This window comes from Clytia hemisphaerica, unplaced genomic scaffold, assembly GCF_902728285.1.
Source record: "Clytia hemisphaerica strain Z4C2 unplaced genomic scaffold, Clytia hemisphaerica genome assembly, whole genome shotgun sequence".
In the NCBI taxonomy this organism is placed as follows: Eukaryota; Metazoa; Cnidaria; class Hydrozoa; order Leptothecata; family Clytiidae; genus Clytia; species Clytia hemisphaerica.
Window position 1 is genome coordinate 1,145,909 of NW_027103394.1, and position 26,801 is coordinate 1,172,709.

The following is a 26,801-nucleotide window of genomic DNA, read 5'->3' on the forward strand; positions in this document are numbered from 1 at the left end:
CCTAAACCAAAACAAATCGCAGCAAGGACAGAAGGAGGAAGACATTGCATTGAAGCGAAACGAAGCAAAATCTGTTTATATTTTCACTTAGAAGATGAAACTTTATGTTGTAAAGATATCACCATGCTGTCGAGTTGTTTGGCTTTATTGTCTTCAAAATGACATCAAAGTGGAAATTGAAGATGTAGATGTATTTTCAGGTGATTTAAAACTTTTTTAAAACTTGCACTTCTACCTTTTCTCTTTCATTCCACTTTCTGAAATCGAAATTTTAATAAACGGGCGACTTCTTCTTACTAACTGAAAATGATCTTAAATATTAAAAACAGAAAAGTCTTAATAAAGTCCGGGGATTGAAAAATTTTCCAAAAATTAACAAGCGGGGGGACCGTTTATTTTTTTTCCATTTGTCACTTTTTTCATTTTTGAAAAATTTTTATTTGACATTTTTTTCTTAGGTGAACACAAAACAGAGAACTTCAAAAAGATGAGCCCTTTTTCAGAATTCCCTGTTTTGAGTGATGGAGAAAACTCGATTTATGGTGCATGTCCAATTTTGCTATACCTTGGTGAAAAGTATTCAAACTTCAAATGTTTCGGTGAAGATGGCAAACAGAACATGATGGTATGATATATTCGAATCAATTTTTGATAGTAACGCAACCATAAAATCAATATCAAAATGATTTTTATAATTTTAGGTAAATATTCCCAAGAACACTTTTAAATGGTTTTTAAAGAAAACACAATCCACGATGAAAATTAAAAAAGTCTATTTGATACTGTTTAATCGTTGAATTTCTTGGTATGATTGTACCTGATTGTAAAATTCTTGAATGTTTAAAAAAAACACACAATCGCACCCTGAGCTACCTGCTTCACTTGAATTTACTGATAGATAAACATTGGTTCAATTATTAATAAGTCGTAGCCTTTCGTGAGCGCTATTAGAATCATAAAATAGCGAACAAATGGACTTGAATAATTCAAAGTGATTTAGTGGAATATTCTAAAAGAGGGCCAAGTAAAATAGATCAAAGTAATCACTACTGCAATTGCATACTATTAAAAATAATATTAGCTTGGTGAAAAGTATTCAAACTTCAAATGTTTCGGTGAAGATGGCAAACAGAACATGATGGTATGATATATTCGAATCAATTTTTGATAGTAACGCAACCATAAAATCAATATCAAAATGATTTTTATAATTTTAGGTAAATATTCCCAAGAACACTTTTAAATGGTTTTTAAAGAAAACACAATCCACGATGAAAATTAAAAAAGTCTATTTGATACTGTTTAATCGTTGAATTTCTTGGTATGATTGTACCTGATTGTAAAATTCTTGAATGTTTAAAAAAAACACACAATCGCACCCTGAGCTACCTGCTTCACTTGAATTTACTGATAGATAAACATTGGTTCAATTATTAATAAGTCGTAGCCTTTCGTGAGCGCTATTAGAATCATAAAATAGCGAACAAATGGACTTGAATAATTCAAAGTGATTTAGTGGAATATTCTAAAAGAGGGCCAAGTAAAATAGATCAAAGTAATCACTACTGCAATTGCATACTATTAAAAATAATATTAGCTTGGTGAAAAGTATTCAAACTTCAAATGTTTCGGTGAAGATGGCAAACAGAACATGATGGTATGATATATTCGAATCAATTTTTGATAGTAACGCAACCATAAAATCAATATCAAAATGATTTTTATAATTTTAGGTAAATATTCCCAAGAACACTTTTAAATGGTTTTTAAAGAAAACACAATCCACGATGAAAATTAAAAAAGTCTATTTGATACTGTTTAATCGTTGAATTTCTTGGTATGATTGTACCTGATTGTAAANCCCCCCCCCGGGGCAGTCTCATCCAATATGAAAAATATTGGATTCGACTTTGTCCAATAACTGCTTAATACTTAATTTTCTTAATGCTGGAATAGATATTTTCATCATTAAATTCATTACCCAGGTAAAGTTGATTAATGTCGTATTTAAGGAAATGGGCCGTAAAATGTTTTTAGACTGTAATTCGCAGGTTAAATGTTTAAGTCTATTTTTCGCTCCATCTATATTATAATACGTTTAAATCGGAACTCTCCCATTCTCGTATGAAACTTTTTTTCTAGCGATTTTCAAGTAGACGGTAATTTGTTTTAACGCTCTTTCTGATTGATCTTTCAATTTGCCTTAAATCTGTGCAACATTAAATTCTTTCTTTCTTTTTCCAATCTTCTTTTTTGAAATTGAACACTCCTCCGTCGTCTTTTTCTTTTTCATTTTGAAATAACTAATTTTCAAAGCTATTCAAAGTCTTTAAAGTCACCCTTGAATGTCTGCCCACGATGACTTGCCACGATGGCTGAACATCTCCAAGCATAATAACAGTTTTATAAGATACTCTTGATTCTTGTTGATTTTAGCCAATACAGAGTCTTCTTTACTTGCAGTAGTTTCGATTCGATTTACTTTCAAAATAACTCTATAATTTCACACCCCTGTGTCACAGACCCGCTAGGACCCTAGCCCCATTTTAGAATTTGGTTAAAAAGCCCCACTAGTAAATTGACTCTGATTTTATCCCTACTCGAAATTAGATGTTTAAAAATTGCATTCCAAAACCATCCCACTGGACTTCATAACCCTGGAACATTAGAATTTCTATTGGGATTTCAATATGAATTTTTATCCCCACTGTGGGAATAAGTTCCTTACCTTTTTGTCTAGAATGAAACTTATGCTGATAGTAGCAAAAATTGCAAAGAAAAATTCCTTTGAAAATACACAGGAAAAAATGTTTTAAATAGTGTTCCATTTGATGTACAAGAAAATATTATTGTTCAATTTCCTTGGAAAATACAAGAAATCGTTTACCTATTTCTCTGATAGGGGCTCGAGTCAAAGATATTATATTATATTGCTGGTTTATTTATTGTTTTAGGCTCCTCGATCACAGTCGCTGATTATTATGTTGCTACGTTGATCTTACAACTTGAATGGTTGGAGTTCGATTTCAGTTTATGGCCGAAATTAACAAACTGGCTGAACACTTTCAAGGATTTAGAACTATGGAAAAAAGTTCATGAGAAGCATAATGGATTTGTTGCTGAATTGAAGAAATAAACTTAAAGAGACCTTTCAAGATGAAAAGTTGGTTTACACCTCGATGTTACAATCTTTCAACATATCTAACTCAATATGATAGATATACCATCGTTCAAGATAACATCCCCTTCTCACAGACCCGTTAGGATTTTTTTAGCCGGTAGGAGTAGGGATAATGGACTGAAATTCGATGGGGATTGATATCCCCATTCATTTTATGTCTGGGGATTTTTTTGTTGCCAAGACGGAAAATTCAGTGGGTTGGGAAAAATAGCATTGTATTTTGCAATGAGGATTGGTTTGTCTGATTATTTTCAGTGGGGACGAAAATTTGAGTATTATTTTCCACCGGGGACGACATTCTGGCCAATTTTTTCCAGTGGGAAGGGTTCTCAGTGAGTCTGTGAGAAGGGGATGTAAGATTATCTTCCAGGCTGTGGTTTGACCAACAGCCTGGAACAGCCTCAGCAAAATACATTCAACTTCAACCTTTGGAAGATTGGTATAAGAGGAATACCCAATATCAATGGCTGTTTAAAAATTGAGTTGTTTTGAACTTAGATAACCTTTCCACAACTACCAAAGGACTTCAAGAAATAGATTTCAAGGAGAGAGCATACGAAGTGCTCAACTATGTAAAAATAAAGCCTAATCTGTGAGAAATAATTTTTTAAACTGCATTTTTATTTACAAAGATTTTTCAGTTTTTAGTTATTATTATAATATCTGTACATTTGCTGTAGTAAATCATGTATAAGCCGTATTTTACTTCTACAATGTTTACTGTTATGAATGTCATTGCAAAAAAAATATTGACCGCAGCCAGAGTCGATTTGCGGGAAATTTCCTCGAAAACCATTTGTAAATTTATAGGCAATAGTGAAATGATGTACAGATACAAAGCACAACTAGGACGACCCAATTCGATCGCAGTGTGCAAAATGGCCTTACTACTTTACTTGCATGACTCGATCAAACATCAAATAATTTCTCGAAGCAGCACATTTATACGCTATGATTAATTAGGAACAATCGAGCCAATGCTGGAATCCCATATACTCTCTTCTAAATATATGAATATTGAGGGTTTACACCTCCAAAATCAGTTATACTTTAGAAAAAAATGTGAAACTCAACAATGCAAACGACTGAAATGTTCAAGTTTTGCGAAATTTTATTTTGCTAAAAAGGGCCAAATCCGTATTAATTAATTCCCCTAAGGCCTCGAATGAAGCTGCTTACAATAGAAAAAGAGTCTTTATTTCAATCAAAAATACTCACTTTCTGTATAATTTATTCCATTTCTATAAAGTATTCGATTGTTCAGAAAAATCTCTTTAGATTTGTTTTGTTTTTTTCTGTAAGAAGAGATGTTTACTTTTGTTTAAATTTTTGTTTCGGTCAATGGTTTAGTAAATCAAAACAAAACAGGGAATAATGAGTTTGATCCGTCAGAGTCTTGCACCAGGTGAGTCTGACACACATTTTTTTATAAGAATAAACTTATATAAGAACATAAAGCCTCGATAGCCACAATATTAAGAACAAGTTCAAAACGTTTTAGGGCTCAAAACTCAAAAAGTTAACAACATCCTTAGTTTGATTCGCAAACCTCTATAGATATATCTCCTATATAGAAACTTTTTTCGCTAGAGGATGAGCAGAAGCCTACAACATCCTAAGACTTCAAAAAACACGCGAGTTGTTTGTTTTTTTTCATTTCATGATGACATTTTCTTAAGTTTTTGAGGAAAATCATCTTAAAATCATCTTAAGATATATTCCTAGGTTAGGATCCAACCTAGCCCATTTTAATATGTAATTCATACCTCGAGTAAAGGTTTGGTGTTTTTGTGGAAGTTTTTAGCATAATTGCTGAGGGATGATTGGCAATTTACAGATATAATTCTCTCAAAATTGACATTCTTAGATTCAGTTGCCAAAATTCATAATGGAGTTACTCTTAGCATATTCTTAATTATTTTGCCAATTTCATCATATATTTTAGTTTATTCTTATAAAAAAGCCTGTTTTTATCAGAACAATTTTATAAGAACAACGAGGCTCAAAATCGCAAAAAATAAGAACAATACTGAGCTTGAAACTAGGGGTCAAAGTTATAGAATTTGGGTATAATGCCTAATATACCTCAATTACACCGTTCCTCAATTACACCTTTTAAATAAGAACAGGATAAGAACTATTTGTGACTTAAAGTCTCAAAAAATAGGATTAGCCGAGCATCAGCAAAATTTTACAGGTTCTTATAAAAAAGTGTATAATTTTCTACTTTCAAAGGCATTGGTTGGAAACAAACTATTTGGTCATTACTTACAATTTTTCTCAGAGCACATCCCACAGCCCTCACTAATTAGTCATCTTGAGCTACCGCGCCCACAATCATATATTGAATATCGGAAAGATCAAATTCAGTAGGTTTATCGCCGGATTTCCGGGCTAGGTAAACGCTTTTTTTCATTTTCTTTTAGAGTGACTGATCAAAATGTATTCCAAAAATCATGAGGACTTTATACAACTCATTTATCCTTCTCATGCATTGGATATCGATTTTTGGTGACAGACTCATACATTCTGAGCTACATAATATCCACCATAATGGTAATTTAAAAAGTGCTCACTCATGGAAAAAGGCTATTGTACCAAAAAGAAGAGCACATCTTATGGAAATGGAACGAGAGCTGTAAGAAACACATTTACAAATTTTCTTATAAACTAATGATTATTTTTGCTATTGGTTCCCGTGAGGAACTCATATGGTCCGAGCAACGGCATGTGCCACCCTTAAAAGGGTAGGTTTTTCTCGAGACCCTCAAAATACACTGTAAGGGTGTACTTTTTATAGAGTGCAATGCAAGAGTCTTCTTTTAGCTGGCTGGATACACTGTAAGGGTGTATTTGGGGATTGCTGAATCCGACAGTAAATATCAGATGTAATTTTTAGTAGTTTTACCTCGCACCCATTTTGATTTGTTTTGAACATTGCGTCGACATCTCAGGCTCATTTTCAGATGGTTTCAGAAAAACAAGATATGAAATCAAACTACACTGTAAGGGTAAAAAACATTCGATAAAATGCAATGTAAGGGTACCTTTTCACTGCTCAAGGGCTGCACTGTAAGGGTCCAATTTTGAAAGCCATTCTTTTGGCGGGCCATGCTGTCGTTTAGAAATCGAGTGCCCCCTACCCTCTCCCCCATTATCAAAACGTTTCCTTCGGCACTCCAACTCAGCCTTAAAACAACGTTGTGTACCTCCTGGAAGTTACAGCAGATGGTCAGGCAACCCTTCATTTTCCATCTCAAATAACATTCTGAATTAGAAATGTGTGCCAAATTGTACCGTATACTTCTTTTTTGAATCGTCTCGGATCAAAGGAAAATATTTTCATTCATAAAACGACAAAAAAATTTCAAATTGTGTACGAAGTTTTATTTTGACTGAAAGGTTTAATTACAAGGTCCTTTAAAAGTCCACCACGTTGATTAGGGTTGATTAATGTATTAGCCGCGCTGTTTATGTTTCTGTCTTTCAATTCAACTTGGCCGGGTAGCTTAGTCGGTCTTACTATCCAAGAGTTGTGGGTTCGATCCTCGGTCACCACCAACTCAGCGCGAATAAGTGGCTTAGATGTGTAATTTGATCTAGGCGGTAAGCCATTGGGAGCTAAGAGTAGGTGTTGCACTCTTCCTCAGCGTTCAACCTCCCAAGTCTAGCACTCGCACCGACAGCTACCAGATGAATACACCTACTTTACTTTATTTTACTAAATCAACCTGAAATACTACCTCCCATCCAAAATCTACCTCTATTCTCTTTTACAGAGAGATGTATCATAATAATGAGACACACCGACCGAACATGCCACAACATGATGTCTCTCCTGATATGATTTTCAAATATCCGAAATCCCCCGATCCTCCAATCTTACCTTGTTCTAACAACGATTCTTGTGGACCGAGTCTTCAACCGATCATTGTGGTACCGCCTCCCGCTCCAGCACCGGCACCTGCAAGTATGATATTATCAAATTACTGCAATTGACGTTTTGCATAAGATTCCCTTCTCACACTGAGATTTCACTTCCATTTTTCTAGCGGGAAAAGACCAGAACTCTGGGTAGTTGAGAAATGTGCTTCGGAAAGTTAGTCTGTTTCGTAGGTAAACACAGGATTTTCCGTATCTTTAGAAAGAACCCTTTTCAATTTCATACCGTTTCCCCGTTTATCCCGGGGAAATAGCGTGAAATCCCACAAAAGTCAGGAGAATCTTAGTGCGGTATTCCCCTACCCTGAGTATCAGAGGTTAAGTTTTCAAAGAATATATTAACCTCTGAAGAAAAATAATAGAAATTTTATCGCGCATGTGTCAATCTAATCACTGTAGAAAAAATCAAAGATGAAGAGCAAATATTACTATATTAATGTCTAGCAGACTGTATCAGTATGCAGTTTACTATTTACGAATTCCCCAGAAACCTCCAAGTGTAGTTGAAATGAGTTTATTTCGAAAGAAATCTTTTACATGATCCCCAAATGTATAACAGTAATTACTAAACTTTTAATTATGGAAATGTTACTTTAATTGAATCGAAATAATAGACAGACTTTATGTTATGATTCTCTATCACTGACTCTTTTTACAAAGCATTGATGACTTTTTGTAAGTTGTGTTTTCAACGACGGGAATAAAAATATCGACTATGACGCTCATCCAAGATCTTGGATGGTCGTCATGGTTACTTTTTTCTTCGCTGATTGCGCGATGAATAGAATCTCGATTCGTCGGCACAGCGTAAATGTATGATTTTGAGCTGTGCTTTTCACGGTAGTATTCCCCATTATGCAAAACGACGGTACAATGGAGGCTGTCTAATTCAACTCAGGCGTTTTTCCTTAATTTAAAAAAATGGCTGAAATAGAATAAATAATTTAACACTTTTTGAGATGATATTAATATAAAGAGCGAAAATTGATAAACTTTTTGCCAGCTTGTGGGACAACTGGAAGAATCGTGTCTTCACAAATCTTGTAAACTCGCTTGAGAGGGAAAATTAATTTTAATCGAATAAGAGTGCGTACTATCGAAGTAGAGCGTCGTTTAAGAGAGTTTCTTGTTAAAGGTAACACTCAATATTATCGAATTATCGAGTGTGTCAATTAGAAGAACATCGAATTAGAGAGTATCAACATACTTCTAACTTGACCATAAATGGTTGCTTGATAATCTTCCAGTATGTATCCATCCCCTTACGCGTTTTAATATGATGCTCCCATTCGACCTCGAATTATATCTATAGAGTATATCTCTTTTTTTGACAGTTATACAAACAGGATCAGGTCCAGCGGCAGCCATCTCTCAAATCATGCCTATAGTTCCACCACCAGGAAAATCTCCTCAAAAGTTCCTTCAAAAGGTAAATCATTTCTCTAAAGTATTTCTTTAGCCTTTTTCATGGCATTCGTGTTTTTTTTTGTGATTTTTTTCTGCGTCACTGCAGTAATCTTTTGCGATATAAGTTTTGCAAAGACAACAACCAATGGAAAAGGGTTCTTACAAGTTAATAGAATGATCGCAAAAGAAATCTTGTAAATTGAGTAAAAAATAGAACGATGCAGACGCACGAATACTCGGTCACCCGTTATCAACTTCGAGAAAAAATGTCCTCCCAACATTCATATGGTAGAAATTGAATAAAATGTCTTCATTTTTATTCAGTAAAAATAGCTTTTATGACCATAGCGTTATATACAGTGGGGTCCCCATAACTCGAACCCGCAAAGGAAACATAAATCTATTCTAATTAAGGAATTTTCAAATTATGGAGTAAGGTTTATAAGGCATTTTTAACTGAATGGACGAGAAGACTTGATCGAGTTATAGAGGTTCGAGTTAAAGAGACTGTAAAGAAACTGAATAAAGTCTGTCTCAATATAATTTGCAGCGGAGATAAAAAAGGCTGTAACTTTTAATACAATTCGAATTAGGAAACGGTCTTGTGCTCGTTTAAAAGATAATCCAGAGTGGCATACTTCAAAAAAAGGAAAATCTTTAAAAAATGGAAAAATGAAAATTAAAAATGAAGAAGAAGAAAATCAACTTCATGCAGGCATGTTCCGTTCAATCAATTTTTGACGACATTTCTGGTCAAAAAATTGAATTTCGATGGTAATTTTCAATTTTCAATTTTCGAGTCAAAAAATTTAAAATTGAATTTTGATTGAAAGTTTCAATTTTATTTTTATTTCTGCCAGAAATGAACTGAAATTTCCAGTATAATCCGTGACCCGAAAGTATCATTTGATTTTTGATTTAAAATCAAATCGAATTTCAGAAGAAAATTGATTTTCAATTATCCCTCACCAATTAAAAATCAAATTTCAAACCAATTCTTGATTTTTGATTTTTAAATCAAATATTGCATTTATCTGAGATGAGAGCCTGTTCTTGGGAAGCACACTTGTCCAAATGGGACACGGTTATCTTTCCATGTCACTGACACACACACATGGTACATGAAATTTTATCCGACTAAAAGTACGTAGGCAAACATACTGTAATGATTTTCGAAAATCACTTTCAATTTCTGATTTTTAATTTTTGATTTTCAAATTTTCTAAGAAAGACACGCATTCTATTCGAACATTTTTATGAGAATAATAAGGCTCAAAAATGCCAGTAAACAGATTCAGCCTGTATTTTCATCGTTGAAACAAGGTATAAAGGTTGAAAGGTTGTAAGTCTTAGAAATTAAGAACAGTTAAGGATGTATCTTCATTAATAATTGTATTAAAAAGTACCATGTCCATCCTTATGAATTTGAGGGTGTTCCTGGGGCTTGGATTTTTGGTAATTCCTGATATGTTCCTGGACCTCTGCGCAAAATATCTTCTCTACACCATTTTTGTGCGGGTAGTTATGCAATTCTACCTGACTATTTCTTTCGTTATTACCATTGTTACACGTGGTAGGTTTGTGTACCTTTTAGAAAGAGGAACGTAATGAGGAGAGGATCTTTTAAATTTGGAAAAGAAATTGTGTAAGCGATTTTCCTTAAATGTTCCTAATAATCATAATTTGTTGCTTTAGTTAAAGAAGTACTCTGGTAGTTTATCCGAAACAATGCGGTATCCGATTTACCTGAGGGAAAAAAAATGCAAAAATAAATTAATAAATTAATGTGGAACAAGAAAGCTTAAGTAGCGTTTAGGCGGCCCAGTAGTTTTAGTAGTTTCAACATATTTTATGTTGCAGAGTCGCCATTCAACTTAATTTAGATTTAAAGGAGGAAATTCTTTCGAATCGGGCAAACAATTAATAAAGACATGATAAAGAATTATTAAGTGCTTAATTTATTCTTTTGACTAATGTATCTTTTCCAATTTTATGGGAGAGATTTCCATTAATTTCTTGTATGATTCGAGTTGCTCTGTATCGAAGAATTCACTACTCATATAAATTATAAAGCTGTATTGCAACGGAAACTATTTCGACACTACTGACACTAGGCTTTCTTGTTGTATTTAGCTAGGTCAAGGGTCGGCCTTTTTCCCGCCCAAGGGTCGGGGTTAATATAAATTGCCATCATTTTTTAGAAAACGCGGCCGCGTCATTTTCAGAAACACGCGGTCGCGTCTTTTTTCAGAAACATGCGGCCGCGTCTTTTTTCAGAAACACGCGGCCGCATAAAATGACACGCAGCCGTGTAATTAATTACGCGGCCGCGTTTTTTAGACGCGTCCGCATATTTTAACACGCGGCAGCGTTTTTCGACAAAAACGTGCGGCCGCGTTTTTATCTTTTAATATCCGGCCGCGTCTTTTCGCTGAATAACGCAGCCGCACATTTAACATGCGACCGCGATTAATAACTTGCGCCCGCGTGTTACAAAAGAAACACAACCGAAACTAAAAGGTCCAATTCAGCCACGGTAAAAACGTGTAGTTTCAAAAAAATCTGAAAGATTTCCTACAATTTTCTTTATAAGAACCTGTAAAACTTTTCTGAGGCTTGGCTGTTATTATTTTTTTGGCACTTTGAGCCTCAAATTGTTCTTGTTCTGTTCTTATCTATACGGTGAAATTGAAGTATTTTAGGCGTTATACCCAATTTTTACCACTTTTGCCCCTAAATTGCTTGAAATTTAGTATTTCAGGCTTAGCATTGTTCTTAAATTGTTCTAATTTTTTGGCGATTTTGAGCCTCATTGTTCTTATAAAATTGTTCTTATAAAAAAAAGTGTACTCATTTTAGTTTTTTCACAATCACACTTTTTGAAACACCTGGTATCTATGCGCTAAGTACCTCTTTTCAGAGGTTAAAAATCTTAAATCAAATATTATAAATTTAAAGTGATTTTTGAAATTCATTATTGTACGCTTGCTTCAGAGTAACACTTAGTCGGACAAAATTTCATGTACCATGTGTGTGTGTCAGTGACATGGAAAGATAACCGAGTCCCATTTGGACAAGTGTGCTTCCCAAGAACAGGCTCTCATCTCAGATAAATGCAATATTTGATTTAAAAATCAAAAATCAAGAATTGGTTTGAAATTTGATTTTTAATTGGTGAGGGATAATTGAAAATCAATTTTCTTCTGAAATTCGATTTGATTTTAAATCAAAAATCAAATGATACTTTCGGGTCACGGATTCAGTATCATCTTTGATAAATATATTCTAATATAAACTTTTTGTATTGAAAATTGAAAATAATATTTTCAAATACTGAAATTTTGTCGTGAAGAATTGAATTTGACAAAACCAAACCAATTTGTAAAAAAAACGTCTCGGATGAAAAAATTGAAAGTTGAAAATGATTTACAACCAGTTAAAAAGAAGACAAAGGAAACAATAGTTTTATTCAGTCTCTTCTTTGTTAGTCTAATTTTTCTCTTAATGTATCGATTACACACGCGTTTACTTCATTAAGAGCTGAAATGGAAGTGGCGAGAGTAAATAAGCACATCCAGACTCAGCCGAATTATAGGTGTTCTAATAAAAACAAATCGGCTAAAGTCAGTACCATTTTAAAATCTGAAATCTGAGGCTCACATTTTTCTTAATCCGGGGGGGGGGGGTACTACTACCCTCCCTTGTCGATCGACGACGGGGGGGGGGTGCTCCGCTTAACCCTACGTGGGACTCGAAATTTGCGAAAAAAGTTACCCTGAACGGGACTAAAATTCCAAAATTTTCTACTTTTTCCCCAAATTTTCCAAAAATAGGCACCCTACGAGGGACTGATTTTTCTATTTTGGTTGTTGATTTTTTCTTTGTTTTTGCGGCCCTACCTGGGACTCGTGGAGGTTAAAAAAGGTATCCTAACCAGCGGAGCATCCCAGTAACCCAACCCCCTTGCCCTAGTACCCCCCCCCCCCGGGTTCTTAATATGTTCTTAGATTTAGGCCAATTTCCAGCCTTCTTTTGAAATTGTTCTTATAAAAAAAGAGTGTAGTCAAATATAAAAGGCCAGACAAAGACCAAAGAGTATCCGAAGAGTTAAATATTACGTAAAGGAAATTGCTCCAGCGTGAAAATTTATGCCATAATGTATTTATAGAACCCAAAAACTAAATTAAGCTGCAAAAAGACCTGGAAAAACTAGACAGCAACAAATAACAATAAAACCGATGAAACACTACTTTTGAGCATCTGTTTTCGTGGAAAAGCAAGCGTGATAAAAAATTGGTTTGGTTTTGTCAATTTCAATTTCTTACGACACTATTTTCAGTATTTGAAAAAATATTATTTTCAATTTTCAATGCAAGAAGTTTATATTAGGAAATCAAAGATGATACTGGAAATTTCAGTTCATTTCTGGCAATAAACAAAACGAAAATTGAAACTAGCAGTCAAAATTCAATTTTCAATTTTTTAACTCGAAAATTGAAAATTGAATATTGCCATCGAAATTCAATTTTTTGACCAAAAATGTCGTCAAAAATTGAATGAACGAAACATGCACACACGCAACTTCTTATATAATGATGTTATGATCTTCATTTTTATTTTCTCATAAATGGGAAAAAATTTAAAAAACTTTTATCCAGTCAAAAAATACAGCTTAAAGCTTTGCCCTGGTCGACTTAAGAAAGGCTCTTTTTAGTTGTTTTTGGTGGTTTAAGTCAATTAGTGATCGACTATATCTTTTGATTAAAAAAAGCTTTTTGGCTGAATTTTCTTTTCACATTAATGATGTTTTAAGATCAAAGAATCACTCGTGTGAAAATGACGATTGTAGCACGATTATTAAAAAAGTTGATTTTCTTCTTCTTCAATTTCAATCATCATTTTTCGATTTTTTTGAATTTCTTCTTTTTGATAATATTTCACTCCTGTTTGTCTTTTCAACAAGCGAAAAGCCGCTATCTAATTCGAATTTTATTAAAGGTTACAGCCTTTTTTGTCTCAGCTGCAATATATTTAGACAGACTTAAGCTCATTTGACAAAACTACATAAACTTTTTTAACAGATACTTGAGCAACGCCCTATCACTGGTCTAGGTGGAATAATCAATCCTGCATCTTTGGCCGCTATGGGTGGTGATATGGGCGGCGAGGGTGGACCTGAAGGTGGTGGAGGCGGTGGTGCTTCAGGTTAGAGTTTTAAATAAATTTTTCATCTTTTTGAGTAGTAATAATCGAGTTTTCTTTAGATTCAACTCCGGTTAAATCTCTCTATGGATAAAGATAACTGGAGATCTGTATTCAAGAATGTTTTGTAATTTTTGCTTTTGCCAGTGCTTTTCTAGAATTCAAATTCCGAAGTCATTTTCGATTATATGGGATATGTTTGATACAATATATCATTGTTGTTACTATTTCAGGTCCTGCGCCAGCTGGTGAACACGGCCTCATAGGGCCAATGGTTGGAAGTGGCTCGGGATCTGGAGAGTTGGCAGGTACTGGCATCTTTCATGGTGCCGATTGGAACGGTGATGGGGCGCCAAGCCCAGGTGCTAAATATGCCGGAAGCTTGACTGGGCCGGTAAGGTTTTTTAATTTTGATATTAGATACACGTTTTTTTTCATCGGAATATTTAATATTTTTGAAGCCTTTGGATGATCTTAACTTGTTCCTAATATTATTTCGGTTATTATACCAGATGACCTATGATCTGTGACCATCGAAGTTCTCCATTAAACACTTGCCTTATCTAGCATTTTTCTCGATATCTCTGACATTGATGCTTAAAGAAAATGTAAATACAGTTGACGCTCTCTAATTCGACGTTCTACTATTCAATACCCTCGATTATTCGATAATATTGAAAGTAACCGTCAACAAGAAACTCTCATAAACGACACTCTATTATTCGATGAAAATCCGATTCCCCTTGAAATTCGAATTAGAGAATCAACACTTTCAAAGAAAGATTCAAAGTTAATATACCATCATCTTGCTTTTTGTGTCCATTTTTAGAAAGCAGCTTATGCGTTAGGTGGAGCTGGTGGCGGAGCCAGTGGTGTTCTATCAAGTGGTGGTGGTGGAACTAGCGGCTGTGGTGGTGATGGTGTTAGTGCCACCGGCTGTGGTGGTGGTGGTCCCCTCCCAGGGGGTCCAAGTGAAGCTTTGGCTGGCTTACTAAACAAGATGGGAGGATTTTGTTGCGGCAAAGGGAATAGTACCAAACTTTGTGCTGCATTGAAACAATTTAATAAGAATTTTAAATGTTATGAGAAAATCATGAAAAATGCTGGGCTAGTTGATGAAGCATCTCAAAACACAGGTAAGAATGCCTATATAGCTAGCGTTTTCTGAACGTTCATTAAATGACATCTGAAGGTTTGTAAACAAAGTCTTTAATTTGGGAGAAAAGCTCAGTAATCTATGGTTTTTAGGCATTATTTCGATTGTTTTTACGGGGTTCAAAAGAAGAAACAAGAATGAGTGGAGCAATCTCTGAGCGGCCTCTCCTACCTCCCAACGGACAACTATTGAAAGAGGAGCCTCTAGATCGTCTATGACTTAGTTCAAGTTGCTCTAGGAACGAAGCGTTCAGTATATATGATTTGATTTTCAGGCCCACATAGTAAACCTTTACAAATGGTTCGTGGTTTCCTGGGTGCGGAGTTATTTCGACTTGAAGATATTATTGGAAATTTGAACAAGAAAATTGATATCATTGGTGACAGGTTTATAAGAAACATTTTTACCTCGTTAAAAAGAGAGATTTTGTTTAACAATAATATTATTAACTGGTACCTTGCCAACCTTACATCCTTTTACGGTCTTGTGGACGACTTGGATCTTAGATACGCTGTTTTGACCATATATTTCTATTTCTAGCCGGAAGGGCTAAATTGTGTGTTTTAAGCTTTTCGAAGAAAAATGAATAAATATCGCAAGAAATATTGTTCTTATTGTTTTAAAATCCGTGAAGGTTCTGATTGGTCAAGCGCCGATGAAGTTCTATTTTAATGTCACCTAGGAAGGATTTACTACCTAACCACGGTATACTTTTCAGCCAAAGCACTTTATTTAGCCTTTGGACGCCGATAGAATTATATGGTTTTGACGTTTGGTGTCAGTGGGGACAGGCCACAAGTAGAAAATAAAGTGAGGTTGTCTTTGCACTTTCGAGGACGACTGAATGTGAGCCGTAAAACCAAGGATGGTAAAAGTGCTGATTTACCGTCGTCCTCGATCATTCATGAGATAGCTAATCCGTCTCCAGCGGGAAACACACATAAATAAACTCTCTTTAGAAGGGATCTGATTGAAATGCATTCAGGGATCAACCCGTATGATCTACGGTCATTTTGCATAAGTTCCTGCACTAAGATTCCACTTTTCTACCGGAAAAAGACCAGAATTACGGATATTTGAAAAGGAAAGTTAGACTGTTTCGTAAGTAAACAAAATATTTTCCGTACCTTCAGAAAAAAAAACCCTTTCCAAACTTTCCTGGGAAAAATCCCGAAGATGTGAGGAGAATGTTAGTTTGAGAAAGGGAATCTTATGCAAAACGACGGTATGAGGGAGGTAGTCGAGGTATTCTCAAAAGATCGAAGAACTTTCTACCTTCAATTTTTAGAGTGACAAAAAGACCGAACCAGTTAGCACGTGCAAGCTTAATGGCTGGAATGACTTCAACGTTCGGTGATTTACAAAATACAATCGAAATTTTGAATCAGAAGTTAGATCGAAGATTGAAACCTGAAGAATATATTGTCCCCAGTGACCCACGTAAGCTTTCCTTTCTTGTTTTACTAAAAAAACTGGATATAGGATTGTCATAATTTTCTTAAGCACATTATATTTTTTGAAGGCACTTGGATGTTAACAATCTGAGGACAAATCTTGTTTCACTGAGATGTCTAGAATCGGATTGTTTTTATACGCATTTTTCTTGTACCTCCCCAGTCCTTCGTAACGATGCATGGTCCTTAAGAGTAGCTCTTTGCGTTAGCAGTGCAAAAATTATACTAAAGCCACACCAAGCACAGGTTCTGTTTAAGTACATGGCCAAATGGTCATTAAGAATGAGAAGAGATCTTTTAAAAGCTTTTGGAAGACCTTTGGCGTGTGTGTAGATGCACTGCTAATTAAAAGTATAACAAATTTTTATTCATCAAATTTCGCACCTAGAGCCACATTGCACCACTTTTTGATTTCACTGCTGGACGCTAGAATAAACCTTGAATGAGCAATATCAGAACCAACAAAATAGGTAACTTAGACCACCGGTTCCGTTTCACTCTGAAAAGAAATGAAGCTATTCTATTGGTTAAATTCATATTTTACGTCACTTTTAACCAATAGAATGGCTTTATTTCGCTTCAAGCGAAACGGAACCGTTACGTGAAAACATGGTCTAAGGGACTGGGTCTGAGTTCCCTCTGTATCAATTTTATTCCTTCGTTTCTTCATAGAATACTTAGAAGACCAACATATGAAGGTCAAAGAACTAAATATTCTTTCAAAGCAATTGGAACAGATTGGGGGAGCTGGATGGCTTGGTTCCAAAGGATTTGGTCTCGGTATTTATCGACATGAAGATGACCTAAGGGAAAATGCACTGAAAGGTAACTATTGTACAAATATTATATTCGAAAACATAAAACGAAAGAAAAGAGAGAAAAAAAGAAAAACATATAAGCGGGCAAGTCAAGACAGAAATTATTATCTGTCAATCAAAAAGGTAAATACTGTACAAATATACATGATAAGCACCATTCCAATGTCTTCCATGGATTCAACAGCTGATTGGTTAAAAGTGACATATTGACTGATTTTATGTCACTTACCACCAAACAGGATCCTGGCATAAAATTCTATTGGCTCTTAAACAATTGTTGAAATCACAGATTGAAGGATATTATTGTTTTGATTGAAAGTGCGCGAATCCGATTGGCTACCCTTATCAACGGCTTTTTTTGGCACGAAATTCAACAAATTAAAACTGTCATAAATTGTTGGGTCCGTGATGTAATGTCAGAAGACATTGCAATGGAGCATATTGTTTATTCTTTATTGACTTTCTCAACCTTGCAAGGAAATTAATCATGGGTAATCAGGATGTCTTAATACAGACCAGAAAACATCCTGCACATTTTCCAATGATGGAAGAAGAATCTCTCGAAACGAAACGTAAACGTAAATCTCGTAATCAAAGCCACGATAAACTTCCGATATAAATATCACTGGGTCGATTTAAACTCTAACTTATTTAGAGTAAATTTCTTGGGACCTGTCTCAAGGGACCTAGTATTTGCTTTGAATTTCAGTTGATTCTCTCTAACTCGATCTCAAAGGGGCCAAATTATAGAAAGATTCGAGTTAGAGATGGAAACTCAAACTACTCTCAGTGCCGTAGCAACTGGGGGGGGGATGCCCCCACCCCCAATATTTTTTTCAAAAATGATTATTTTGCAAAATGCAAAGTTTTTCTTCTTTTTTTATAATATGTTGTTTTTTCTCGAAAGCATTTTGTTTTGAGTGCATTTTCAAGCAATCTAGAGCTCAAATTTTCAACATTTTCACTAAACTTCAGCCCCCCCCAATATGAAAATGCTTCCTACGGTACTGACTCTCCAGCTCTCCTCCATGGGGATAAATATTTTATTTCGAATAACAAAAAGATTCTAATAATAGAGGTTTGAATTAGAGAGGGTTGTCTCTACAACCAAAAAAGTAGCTCCGCTCAAGGGGGTTTAAATTTAGAGTCTTTTTATAATCATCCTTTTTGACATTAAGATTAAATTGCTGTGTCACAGATCTGCTGGGCCTCCCACCAGACTGGAAAAAATTTGAACAAAATTTCCTTGGTGGGAAAGTAACATTACAATTTCAGTCCCACTAAGAAATTCACTTTGATTTTATCCCCACTTTTAAACCGTGCTCCAAAACCATCCTCACTGGAATTTTTGGCCTAGAAACAATAGAACTTCGACCCCCATTGAGATTTTTAATGGAGTATTTCATCCTCAATGTGAAAAGATTTTCACCGTCACCGGGGCTTTGAGACAGGGATGTGAAATTATATGTGGATAGCAGGACCATTATTTTTAATTTAAGACTTAACTTTTGCTGAATTCTGGAATCTCGAAAATTGTAAAAAGTAATAACATCTTCACACTGGTTTGTAGAGGTTAAAATACCAGCATATTGACAAAAAATAAGGCTAGATACCATCACCGTCTAATTTTAAAATACCGTTTTTCCGTCTCTTTTTGTCAAATCCCGTAATACTACCGTACTAAAAAAGAACCAATCCCGTCACACCGTAAAAGTACAACCCCCTTGTCAGATAATTTCTGTCTACCTTAGCACGTGACAAAGCAAAATTAACAAAATAATTCTTCGCGAATAGTGCAAAATACGTTAAATAATGTCCTTTCAAATGTCAAATATTTTTCTCTTTATCTTTTTACCTCAGTGCTACACAAGAGAAAAAACAACCTCTTTTTCCTTTCGACGGCTGCTCAAACACAAATTTTGTGAATTTATTTGGTCAGATCTGCTCTGTGAGCATAGAGGCGCGACTGATCCCGTCTATATTCTAAAAATGATATCTTTAACATTTCAGATAATGTTTCTATATCTGTCTACCTCTTAGTACGGGACACAGTAGAATTAACAAAATAATTCATCAAAATTTGAGTTCACCCAGCGAATGGTGATGTCCTTTAAAATGTCAAATACACCTTTTCGACCGTAGCTGCCAATTGCGGCACGGGCATTCTTTTGTCCGTTTTACCACCCTAAAACCATAGAAGAATAAAGAAAAGACATAGAAAAAGTTTAAAAAAGGATCGAATCGAGCTTAGGGTGGTAAATTAAAAAATAAAGTGGCGGGCACCTGACCACGCGACTACGGTTGAAGAGGTGTATTTTTTCTATATCTGTTTACAACTCAGCACGTGAAAAAGCACAACTAAAGAGTACACAACGACTTGAGCACCTGATGCATCTGGTGGCAGAACGTTTAGTTGGTTTATCACAACTCATGGAAGATCACCCGACAGTTTACGAAGAAACACAAGCTTCTGAAGAAGACCCTGTTATAAGGTGATAGACATTTTCATAAATTACATCACGAGCAACACTTACCTGTTATAAGGTAATATCTGGATACCTAGAAAAGATTCAACCAAAGGATTAGAATAGGTGGATTTAGATGTTTGTTTTTAAATAAGTGTGATATCTCTAAATGGTTCTTCGCACCACCGTCATTTTACATAAGACTCTCATTCACCCACTAAGATTCAATCGGATTTTCTATAGGAAAAGGACCAGGACTTTAGGTAGTTGAAAAATGAGCTTCGGAAAGTTAGACCTTTTCATAAATTACGTCACGAACAACATTCACCTCGTTTTCAAAATAATTGTCATGGTCATTGATTCTCAGAAGAGTTCATAAGAAATTCTTTCTATTCAAATAACTAACACATCTTGGTGTTACATCGAAACGGTTGAACTCAAAATAATTTATAAAAAGGCCTATCTGTCGACCACCGGGATTTTTTCCTGAATTTTCCTGGATTTTTCCGCTATTTTTCCCGGGATAACCGAAATGAGATTGGAGAGGGTACGCTCATTTTGATATTTTACAGTTTTTGAGTAATAACAATAACATTCATTTTTGAAGCCTTTGAATGCTCTTAACTTTTTTGAGTTTTAAGCCTAAAAATGTTCTTAAAATGTTCTCAATCTCACCATTTTGTGAGTAATGTATTGCAATATTTTAAGATATTGGTGTTTTAAAGTCTATAGGGCCTTAAGATGCACTTATTATTTTGACCACAGAGGCCTCGTGTCCTAATAAAATGCTTACACCCTACCGTTCTGTTCGAGTATGATCACCAGACTTTATGATATCTGTGTGTCGCGTACACATGATCAACAACGACTAGAGTAGTGCTCGAGGAATTCATGCTTCGAAAAGAAGTAAGTCATATTCCGATAACCTGAAGGTTTAATATCTAACTTCTATCCATTTATAATAAATGATGGTATTTCAAAAACATTAGGTCCAACAGGTGGAGAAATAATTGTCTATCTTTTTCATTAGACAAGCTGAAGAGAAGCTGATGTACAGACAACAAGTAATCCAAAAACAAATGGCTTTAATTCAAATGAGTTTGCATACGTTAGCATCCTCCATTGCTGAAATGGAATCTGACAGAAATAAGGTATACTTTTTTGATTTTCAATTGTGGTCAATTTTCCATAATGTATGAGTTTGTATTTATTCCAGTCCTGGATGCCTACTTCCCCTTTCTTAGTTCATTCAATCCCCAGCAATACTGTACCCAGTCCTTTAGTTTGTGTTACCTTACCGGCCAAAACTTAGTCGGCCCTAAGTGACTAAATTTTAGCTTGGTGACTTTGGGCCGACTAAAAATTTAGAAATGGCCGAAACTTAATTATCAGTCGGCCCTTAGTGACTAAATTTTGACAAGGTGATTAAAATTAGGGCCGGCTAATATTTAAGGCCGACTAAGTTTTGGCCGAAAAGTTATATGATTTTGACAGTGCACCCGACAAATACAAAGTTCCAAAATCAAACAGTGGGATCAATTTCCAGCCTCGTGTTCTTATAAAATTGTTCTTATAAAAAAAGCGTGTTGTCGGGCAAGTATCTTTGGGTACACCATTAGTTACTCTTTTTTATAGGTTTCGGCATCAACATTAGCCAAAGCGCCACAATTTATCAAATTGGTCCAAGCAGTGCTTGGCAAAGTTGCAGCAACATTCAAAGGGCTATCTTCACACCAGAATAGCGCTGGAGATCATTTAGTAAGTATCAATTTATCTGAGAAATTATCATAATTTTGCTTGGTGTTTTATATATTTCACGTTTATCGCTTCGTAGTACACTCTGTGCGCATTATCTGTTTGATAAAAAATTCCCGTACAGAGCCTCTACGATGAAGTAATATTTATAAATAACAATAATTCTCTTATCGTCTCCCTTCTCTCACCAGCACTCCATCGCAGTGGTCGGTTTGAAAAATCTCAAATAAGAAAAGACAATTACAACAAACCCTCTACCGCAATGAATTTTGAAATTAGCCGTTGATATCGGGTCTGTGTACAGACAAGGTGTTTTAATTCTAATACTCAAATCACAACGGCAGTTACAGAAGGTCCTTGAAGGAATACTGGTAGACATCCTTCCATCATGAATTTTGAGTGCCTTATTAGACCACTGTTGAATTTGTCAAGATCTAATGTCCTTACATTCCCGTAACATCTATAAAATTTATTCCACTCGGAATTCCGTTTTACAACTTTTTCAAATGGAGCTCAGGTTCAAAGGGTTCAAAACATTCGATTTTTTGACGTCACTTTAAACTTTCGCAGTTCTAGCGAGCACCTCACTAACAACCGGGACTTTTCATCCCGTTTCTTTTTGCAGGAGCTTCGAAAGTTAAAATTGACGTGAAAAAATGGAATGTTTTAAGCTCGAGAACCTGGGCTCTAAACATTCGAAAAAGTCAGTGGAATAGACGTTAATTGCGTACATAAAACGGGGTTGACGTCTAGTATATATCTCAGCTCCTGCAGTAGGAAAAAATCGAATTTTTTTCAATACACTTGGAAAGCTTCTTTTTTCGAAAATCGTCAAAGTTTAACTCGCCAAGAAACAGAATGAAAAATCCCGGTTTTTAGAGAGGTACTTGCAAATATTCCCGTAGATTTCTTGCTGATTATAGATAAGCTGTTCCTCCCATTAAACCTATCCTCAAAAGTTATAACGGCTAGCTTTATATTTTCATTTTAAAGGTCCAATCATTCGATCAACACGTCACGAACGCGGGGAGCCTTGGTGATAACTTGTTATCAGCTGGTCAAACTATCGATACAAAACTTCAACCATTGAGAATGAATGATGAAGGCGGTGTCAAAGGTCTGAGTTTTTTTTATCATCTTGTATGAATAATAAAGTTTAAAGGGATAATCAGATGGTTTGAGATATTTAGACTATAGAAACCTTCTGTGGTCCTTAGTAAAACCTCAATGCATTACGTTGAAATTCTGTAACTTAAATATCTCGACTTTGGAAAATATTTAGGCAAAAATATTTTGAGGTTTTGCTAAGGACAATAGAAGGATCCCACATGCCAAATATTACAAACCATTTGATTATCCCATTAAGACTGCATTCAAAAGACTGATTCGAAGTCGTAGTCCCCCTTCTATCCTAAGGCAAGTTGGGAGGGTACCACTCTTACCCTTTGACCTGTCTCTTTAGTTTTCATTAAGCAGAAAGACATCAAGGTTGTTTTTTTACTGACTTCAAATCCGTACTCAGACTTTTTCACTTTTCTCGTTTATAAAAAGCCACATCCTCGCGAAGAAGGGCAAAGACAGCTGAAAATGACCAAAAACAGTCACTTAATGTAGGTTTTATTAATTTCTTCTTTCAGGCCTGGTGCAGGACCTTGCTTCAAGTTATGGTAGAGTTGCAACAGGGAACCCATTTGTTGGCGCTCCTTTTGGTATTGTTGGCGCAAATGAGCCAGTACCTCAAGAAAGTATCCCACAGCTTGCTGCCAGCATCGCTTCCATTCCCGTGGCAGGAGAACATTTGCTCGATACAAACCGTATCACGGCGGGGACGTCAAGTGGAAACGCTTTTGCAGCCACGGCAATTGATAAATATTTGGAAGGAAATCCCGCTAATTTCGGACATGCTGGTTTTGGGGTGGTGTCTGGAAATTTGGGCGGCTCTCTTGGCTTGGGCGGTATTGGTGGTATTGATGGCGGTAACGCCCTAGTTTTAAATGAAACCATCAGATCTAAAAGATATTTCCGGAATCCGAAATGGAATAGATTTCGATTGAAAAAATTACGACATTGAATACACTATTTATCGATATATGGAATTTTTTTGTATATAAATTAAACACTTTCTTTAAAAAAATTTGAATAGTTTTAAAACCTTAAAAAATGTTTTTATATGTAATATTACAATACTAAATTCACTTAATAGTGCATACCCAGAAAGGTTTTCATATTCACAATAAAGTAATTTCCTTCTTAGGAATCCCTGGTACCTGCTACCCAATGAAATTCAAGGAAATTTGGTCACACTACTCCAGTTTTTGGATTAATCTTGTATTAAAAAGAAAGTCGTATTTTTCAAATCCGTCCCTGGCGGTTTGTCAAGTTCAACGACATACAGAGGCGTAAGTGTAACATGATTTACTACACTCTGTCTCAACGGCACGCTAGAAATCAGATCAGTGAGGATGGGAGGTTTACGATATGTCGCTTCCAGCTAAACAATCCTAGTGCTAGTGGGGATGGTTTAGAAGTGCAATTTTTATTCAACTTCCAATTAAGATAATATCATACTATGTACTAGGGTTGTAGTCTAACAGGTATAAAGCGCCCGACTTCTCTTAATGGTACCGATTTGACCAAACTTCAATCTTTCAAGGTTAAAGGCTGAAACTTTCCTATTTTTCCTACTTTTCGTAGCACTGAAATTAAATTTTCTGTTTTTATTTTTCCAAGTTCCAAAAGACACCCTTCAAGGTGGCGGCATATACCCACCCTTCAACTGCCTAAATACTGGAATAGCATAATGAACTCTTTCCCAGTGAGGATAGAGTGTGTTTTTTCACAGCAGTGAACGAAAATTCTAGGTAATCTTTCCAGTGGGGATTTGATTTATGTAGCTCTGGGGGTAGTAGGTTTGCAGAAACACAGGTATGTCCGTGCCAAAGTTCGAAAATCGACGCTTAGACTTAGAGAGACCGAATTTTGAAAATTTTTTGTTGGATTTTTGACGTTTTTGCCACCCTTAGAGGGACTATTTCTACAAAATTTCTGCCAAAATTTTCAAGTTTTAGTCTAAATTCAAGAATGACCCTTTAAGGGAGTCGATTTTTTATATTCGTAATTTTGGAACCCTTACATAGGCTAAAACTGCTTTTTAATTAATTTTGTAACTCTTTCGGCCGACTTTCGAGGTGGTGAAAAGACGGAACCCTTATGACTCGCACATACCCGACATCCATTTTACCTAAGCACTCCAACCGGCAGCTGTTAGAAGAAAACTTATATTGATATATTGACAAATTTATCAATGACGTATACAAAATATGCAGCTTATTCAAAAATGTTGTCATTTGAATAAATTCGGTTTAGAAAAAAAAGCTGATGAATTATCCAACAAATTTGTAATAAAAATTTATAAATTAAAATGATTTTAAAATAATAACAACGTTTAAAACACAAGCTTTGCATGTTTTAAAAAATGAACAAGGAACCATTTCAGATTATTGGCTTATACCATACAAAATCTATCCCTGAAAATTAATATTTCAAATGCATCTTTGACCTATAAAAATGAATTATTAAATTTCAATGAATATACCATATGAATAAGATGCTCTAAATTTTTAATATTTCTTTCATCTTTATATCTTTTAGTGTATGATAAGTCATTTGTGCTTTTTCCTATGTCTTCTTCGACTCTGTTTACTACAAGGAAAAAGACGCTGACTCTATTGGGGAAAGAGATAGAATTTAGTTTTTTAAGAGTTTGTAGTTTCTAAATTGTATCCCGGATTCCTCTGGATTGTAGCTGGATTATTTTTGACTTTCAACTCAGATAATATTTGGATTCCTCTTGATTGCCACATTATTTTGGATTCTCTTTTAATTTCAACTGGATTGTTTTTGGATTGTTCTCGATTTTTGCTGGAGTGCTGTTGGATTGCCTTCAATTTCAACTGGATTTTTTTGAGCTCACATCTATTGCAACTGGACTTTTCGGGTTTCTCTCAAATTCAACTTGATTGTTTGTGGATTCCCTTCGATTTCAATTGGATTGTTCTTGGATTGCTCTCAATTTCAACTTGATTGTCTTCGGATTCCTATCGAACTCCACTGGATTTTTTTTTATACTCATTCGATTTCAACTATATTGCATTTGGATTTCTTATCCTTCTCAACTGGATTACATTCAAATTCATCTTGATTTGTAGCTTGCGTCTCCGGACAGATCAGGATTGTCAACATTGATTTTTATGATAACAAGACATAAGCAAAACTTAAAATTTGTTTTTAAAACGACGCTTGTTTTGCTACAGAATTTTGGAATGAAGAGATAACATTTTTGAGAAGTTTCAAAATTATTTAGAAAAATAAGAAATTTGTTTAGAAAAACATTGACCTAATTTTAGACTTGAGACAGATTTAAATTGAAGCTTAAAGGTGACGAGAGTTCTTTAGGAGCTGCGACGATACACAGTCGATGATTGGAATTTCATATCATTATTAAAATAATTTTGTTACTTGCTACCATATCTATACTGGCAGAGTAGAATCAAAAAATCGTTTGAAACAACACTAGAGCGTCTACACTTGTTAGACTGAAGAACAAATTTATATCGTATTGAAAATGGAAATTTTATGATATCATTCAATAAAACTTAGCAAAAAAACTTGTAGAAAAAAGAACAAATCACTTTACTGGAATATAATAAAAAAGGACACAGATCAATAAAATGCCAGCAACATCAAAATTCAAGATCCCATATCAAGATAATGTCAACCGTTTATCGAGACAACCTTCTATAGGTTCCAGTCTTAAAGATAAAACAGACTTAGAAACGAGAACTGGTATCACAGAGGAGCTAAGTATAGACTGCCGGCCTTCATACCAAATAGTTCAAGTTGAAAGACACCATTATTCGATGATCAAATATACTAAAATGGTTACAAATGTTACTTTTAAATAGTTTTGGTTTTGAATTTTAATCCTCTATTTTGTACATTTTTAAATCTACTAGTTCGTTTATGACAAAAATTATTCTATTAAAGTTCGAAATTGGTTTCAAGTCTAGATTGTTTTTGTAAATTCTGATAAACGATATATTTAAGCAAATTAGACAAGAAACTTTTTTCGCTGATTGAAATTTTAAACTGTAATCCGTGTTTCACAGATTTAGAAATGAGTTTACTATAACACATCCATCTCAGCCAGAGCCGATAATAGACCCTGCGCGGGCAAGCAAAACAGAGATCAGTGTACGCTTAAAGCGAACTGAATTTAGTTTTAGTTGACTTATTGTAATTTCAAGCTCGAATGGGAAGATCCAACAATAAGAGAGCGTGTTTTACGATGCCTTCTACTTGTAGGGGACTGAAAACTAGTTTTAACCGTTTATATTCGAATGAAAAAAGTTCAATATTCGA

The 26,801-nt window shown here is 35.0% G+C and overlaps 2 protein-coding genes across 2 annotated transcripts; both read left to right on the plus strand.

The window, feature by feature from the left end:
• Positions 1-36: 36 nt before the first annotated feature.
• LOC136824935 (glutathione S-transferase D7-like) lies at positions 37-3,552 on the plus strand. The gene is made up of 5 exons (XM_067080921.1): positions 37-200; positions 459-625; positions 1,082-1,141; positions 1,598-1,657; positions 2,903-3,552. Exons 1-5 carry the CDS (start codon positions 95-97, stop codon positions 3,134-3,136), a joined length of 627 nt encoding a protein of 208 aa, XP_066937022.1. The 5' UTR covers positions 37-94; the 3' UTR covers positions 3,137-3,552.
• A 905-nt stretch (positions 3,553-4,457) lies between these two features.
• LOC136824914 (uncharacterized) lies at positions 4,458-23,592 on the plus strand. Its single transcript, XM_067080900.1, has 15 exons — positions 4,458-4,586; positions 5,608-5,819; positions 6,961-7,151; positions 8,458-8,552; positions 13,612-13,735; positions 13,966-14,126; positions 14,562-14,868; positions 15,163-15,274; positions 16,177-16,328; positions 17,015-17,167; positions 19,502-19,652; positions 20,656-20,776; positions 21,261-21,383; positions 22,374-22,497; positions 23,018-23,592. The coding sequence occupies exons 2-15, from the start codon at positions 5,638-5,640 to the stop codon at positions 23,449-23,451; spliced, it is 2,430 nt and encodes an 809-aa protein (XP_066937001.1). The 5' UTR covers positions 4,458-4,586; positions 5,608-5,637; the 3' UTR covers positions 23,452-23,592.
• Positions 23,593-26,801: the final 3,209 nt, after the last annotated feature.

Excerpts from the sequence above, each read along its gene's own strand:
- LOC136824935 (XM_067080921.1), top strand. The coding sequence starts at position 95 with ATGAAACTTTATGTTGTAAAGATATCACCATGCTGTCGAGTTGTTTGG. Across the intron at positions 201-458 it reads AGATGTAGATGTATTTTCAG|GTGAACACAAAACAGAGAAC; the intron begins GTGATTTAAAAC and ends TTTTTTTCTTAG. Across the intron at positions 1,142-1,597 it reads ATGGCAAACAGAACATGATG|CTTGGTGAAAAGTATTCAAA; the intron begins GTATGATATATT and ends AAATAATATTAG.
- LOC136824914 (XM_067080900.1), top strand. The coding sequence starts at position 5,638 with ATGAGGACTTTATACAACTCATTTATCCTTCTCATGCATTGGATATCG. Across the intron at positions 8,553-13,611 it reads CTCAAAAGTTCCTTCAAAAG|ATACTTGAGCAACGCCCTAT; the intron begins GTAAATCATTTC and ends CTTTTTTAACAG. Across the intron at positions 14,127-14,561 it reads CCGGAAGCTTGACTGGGCCG|AAAGCAGCTTATGCGTTAGG; the intron begins GTAAGGTTTTTT and ends GTCCATTTTTAG.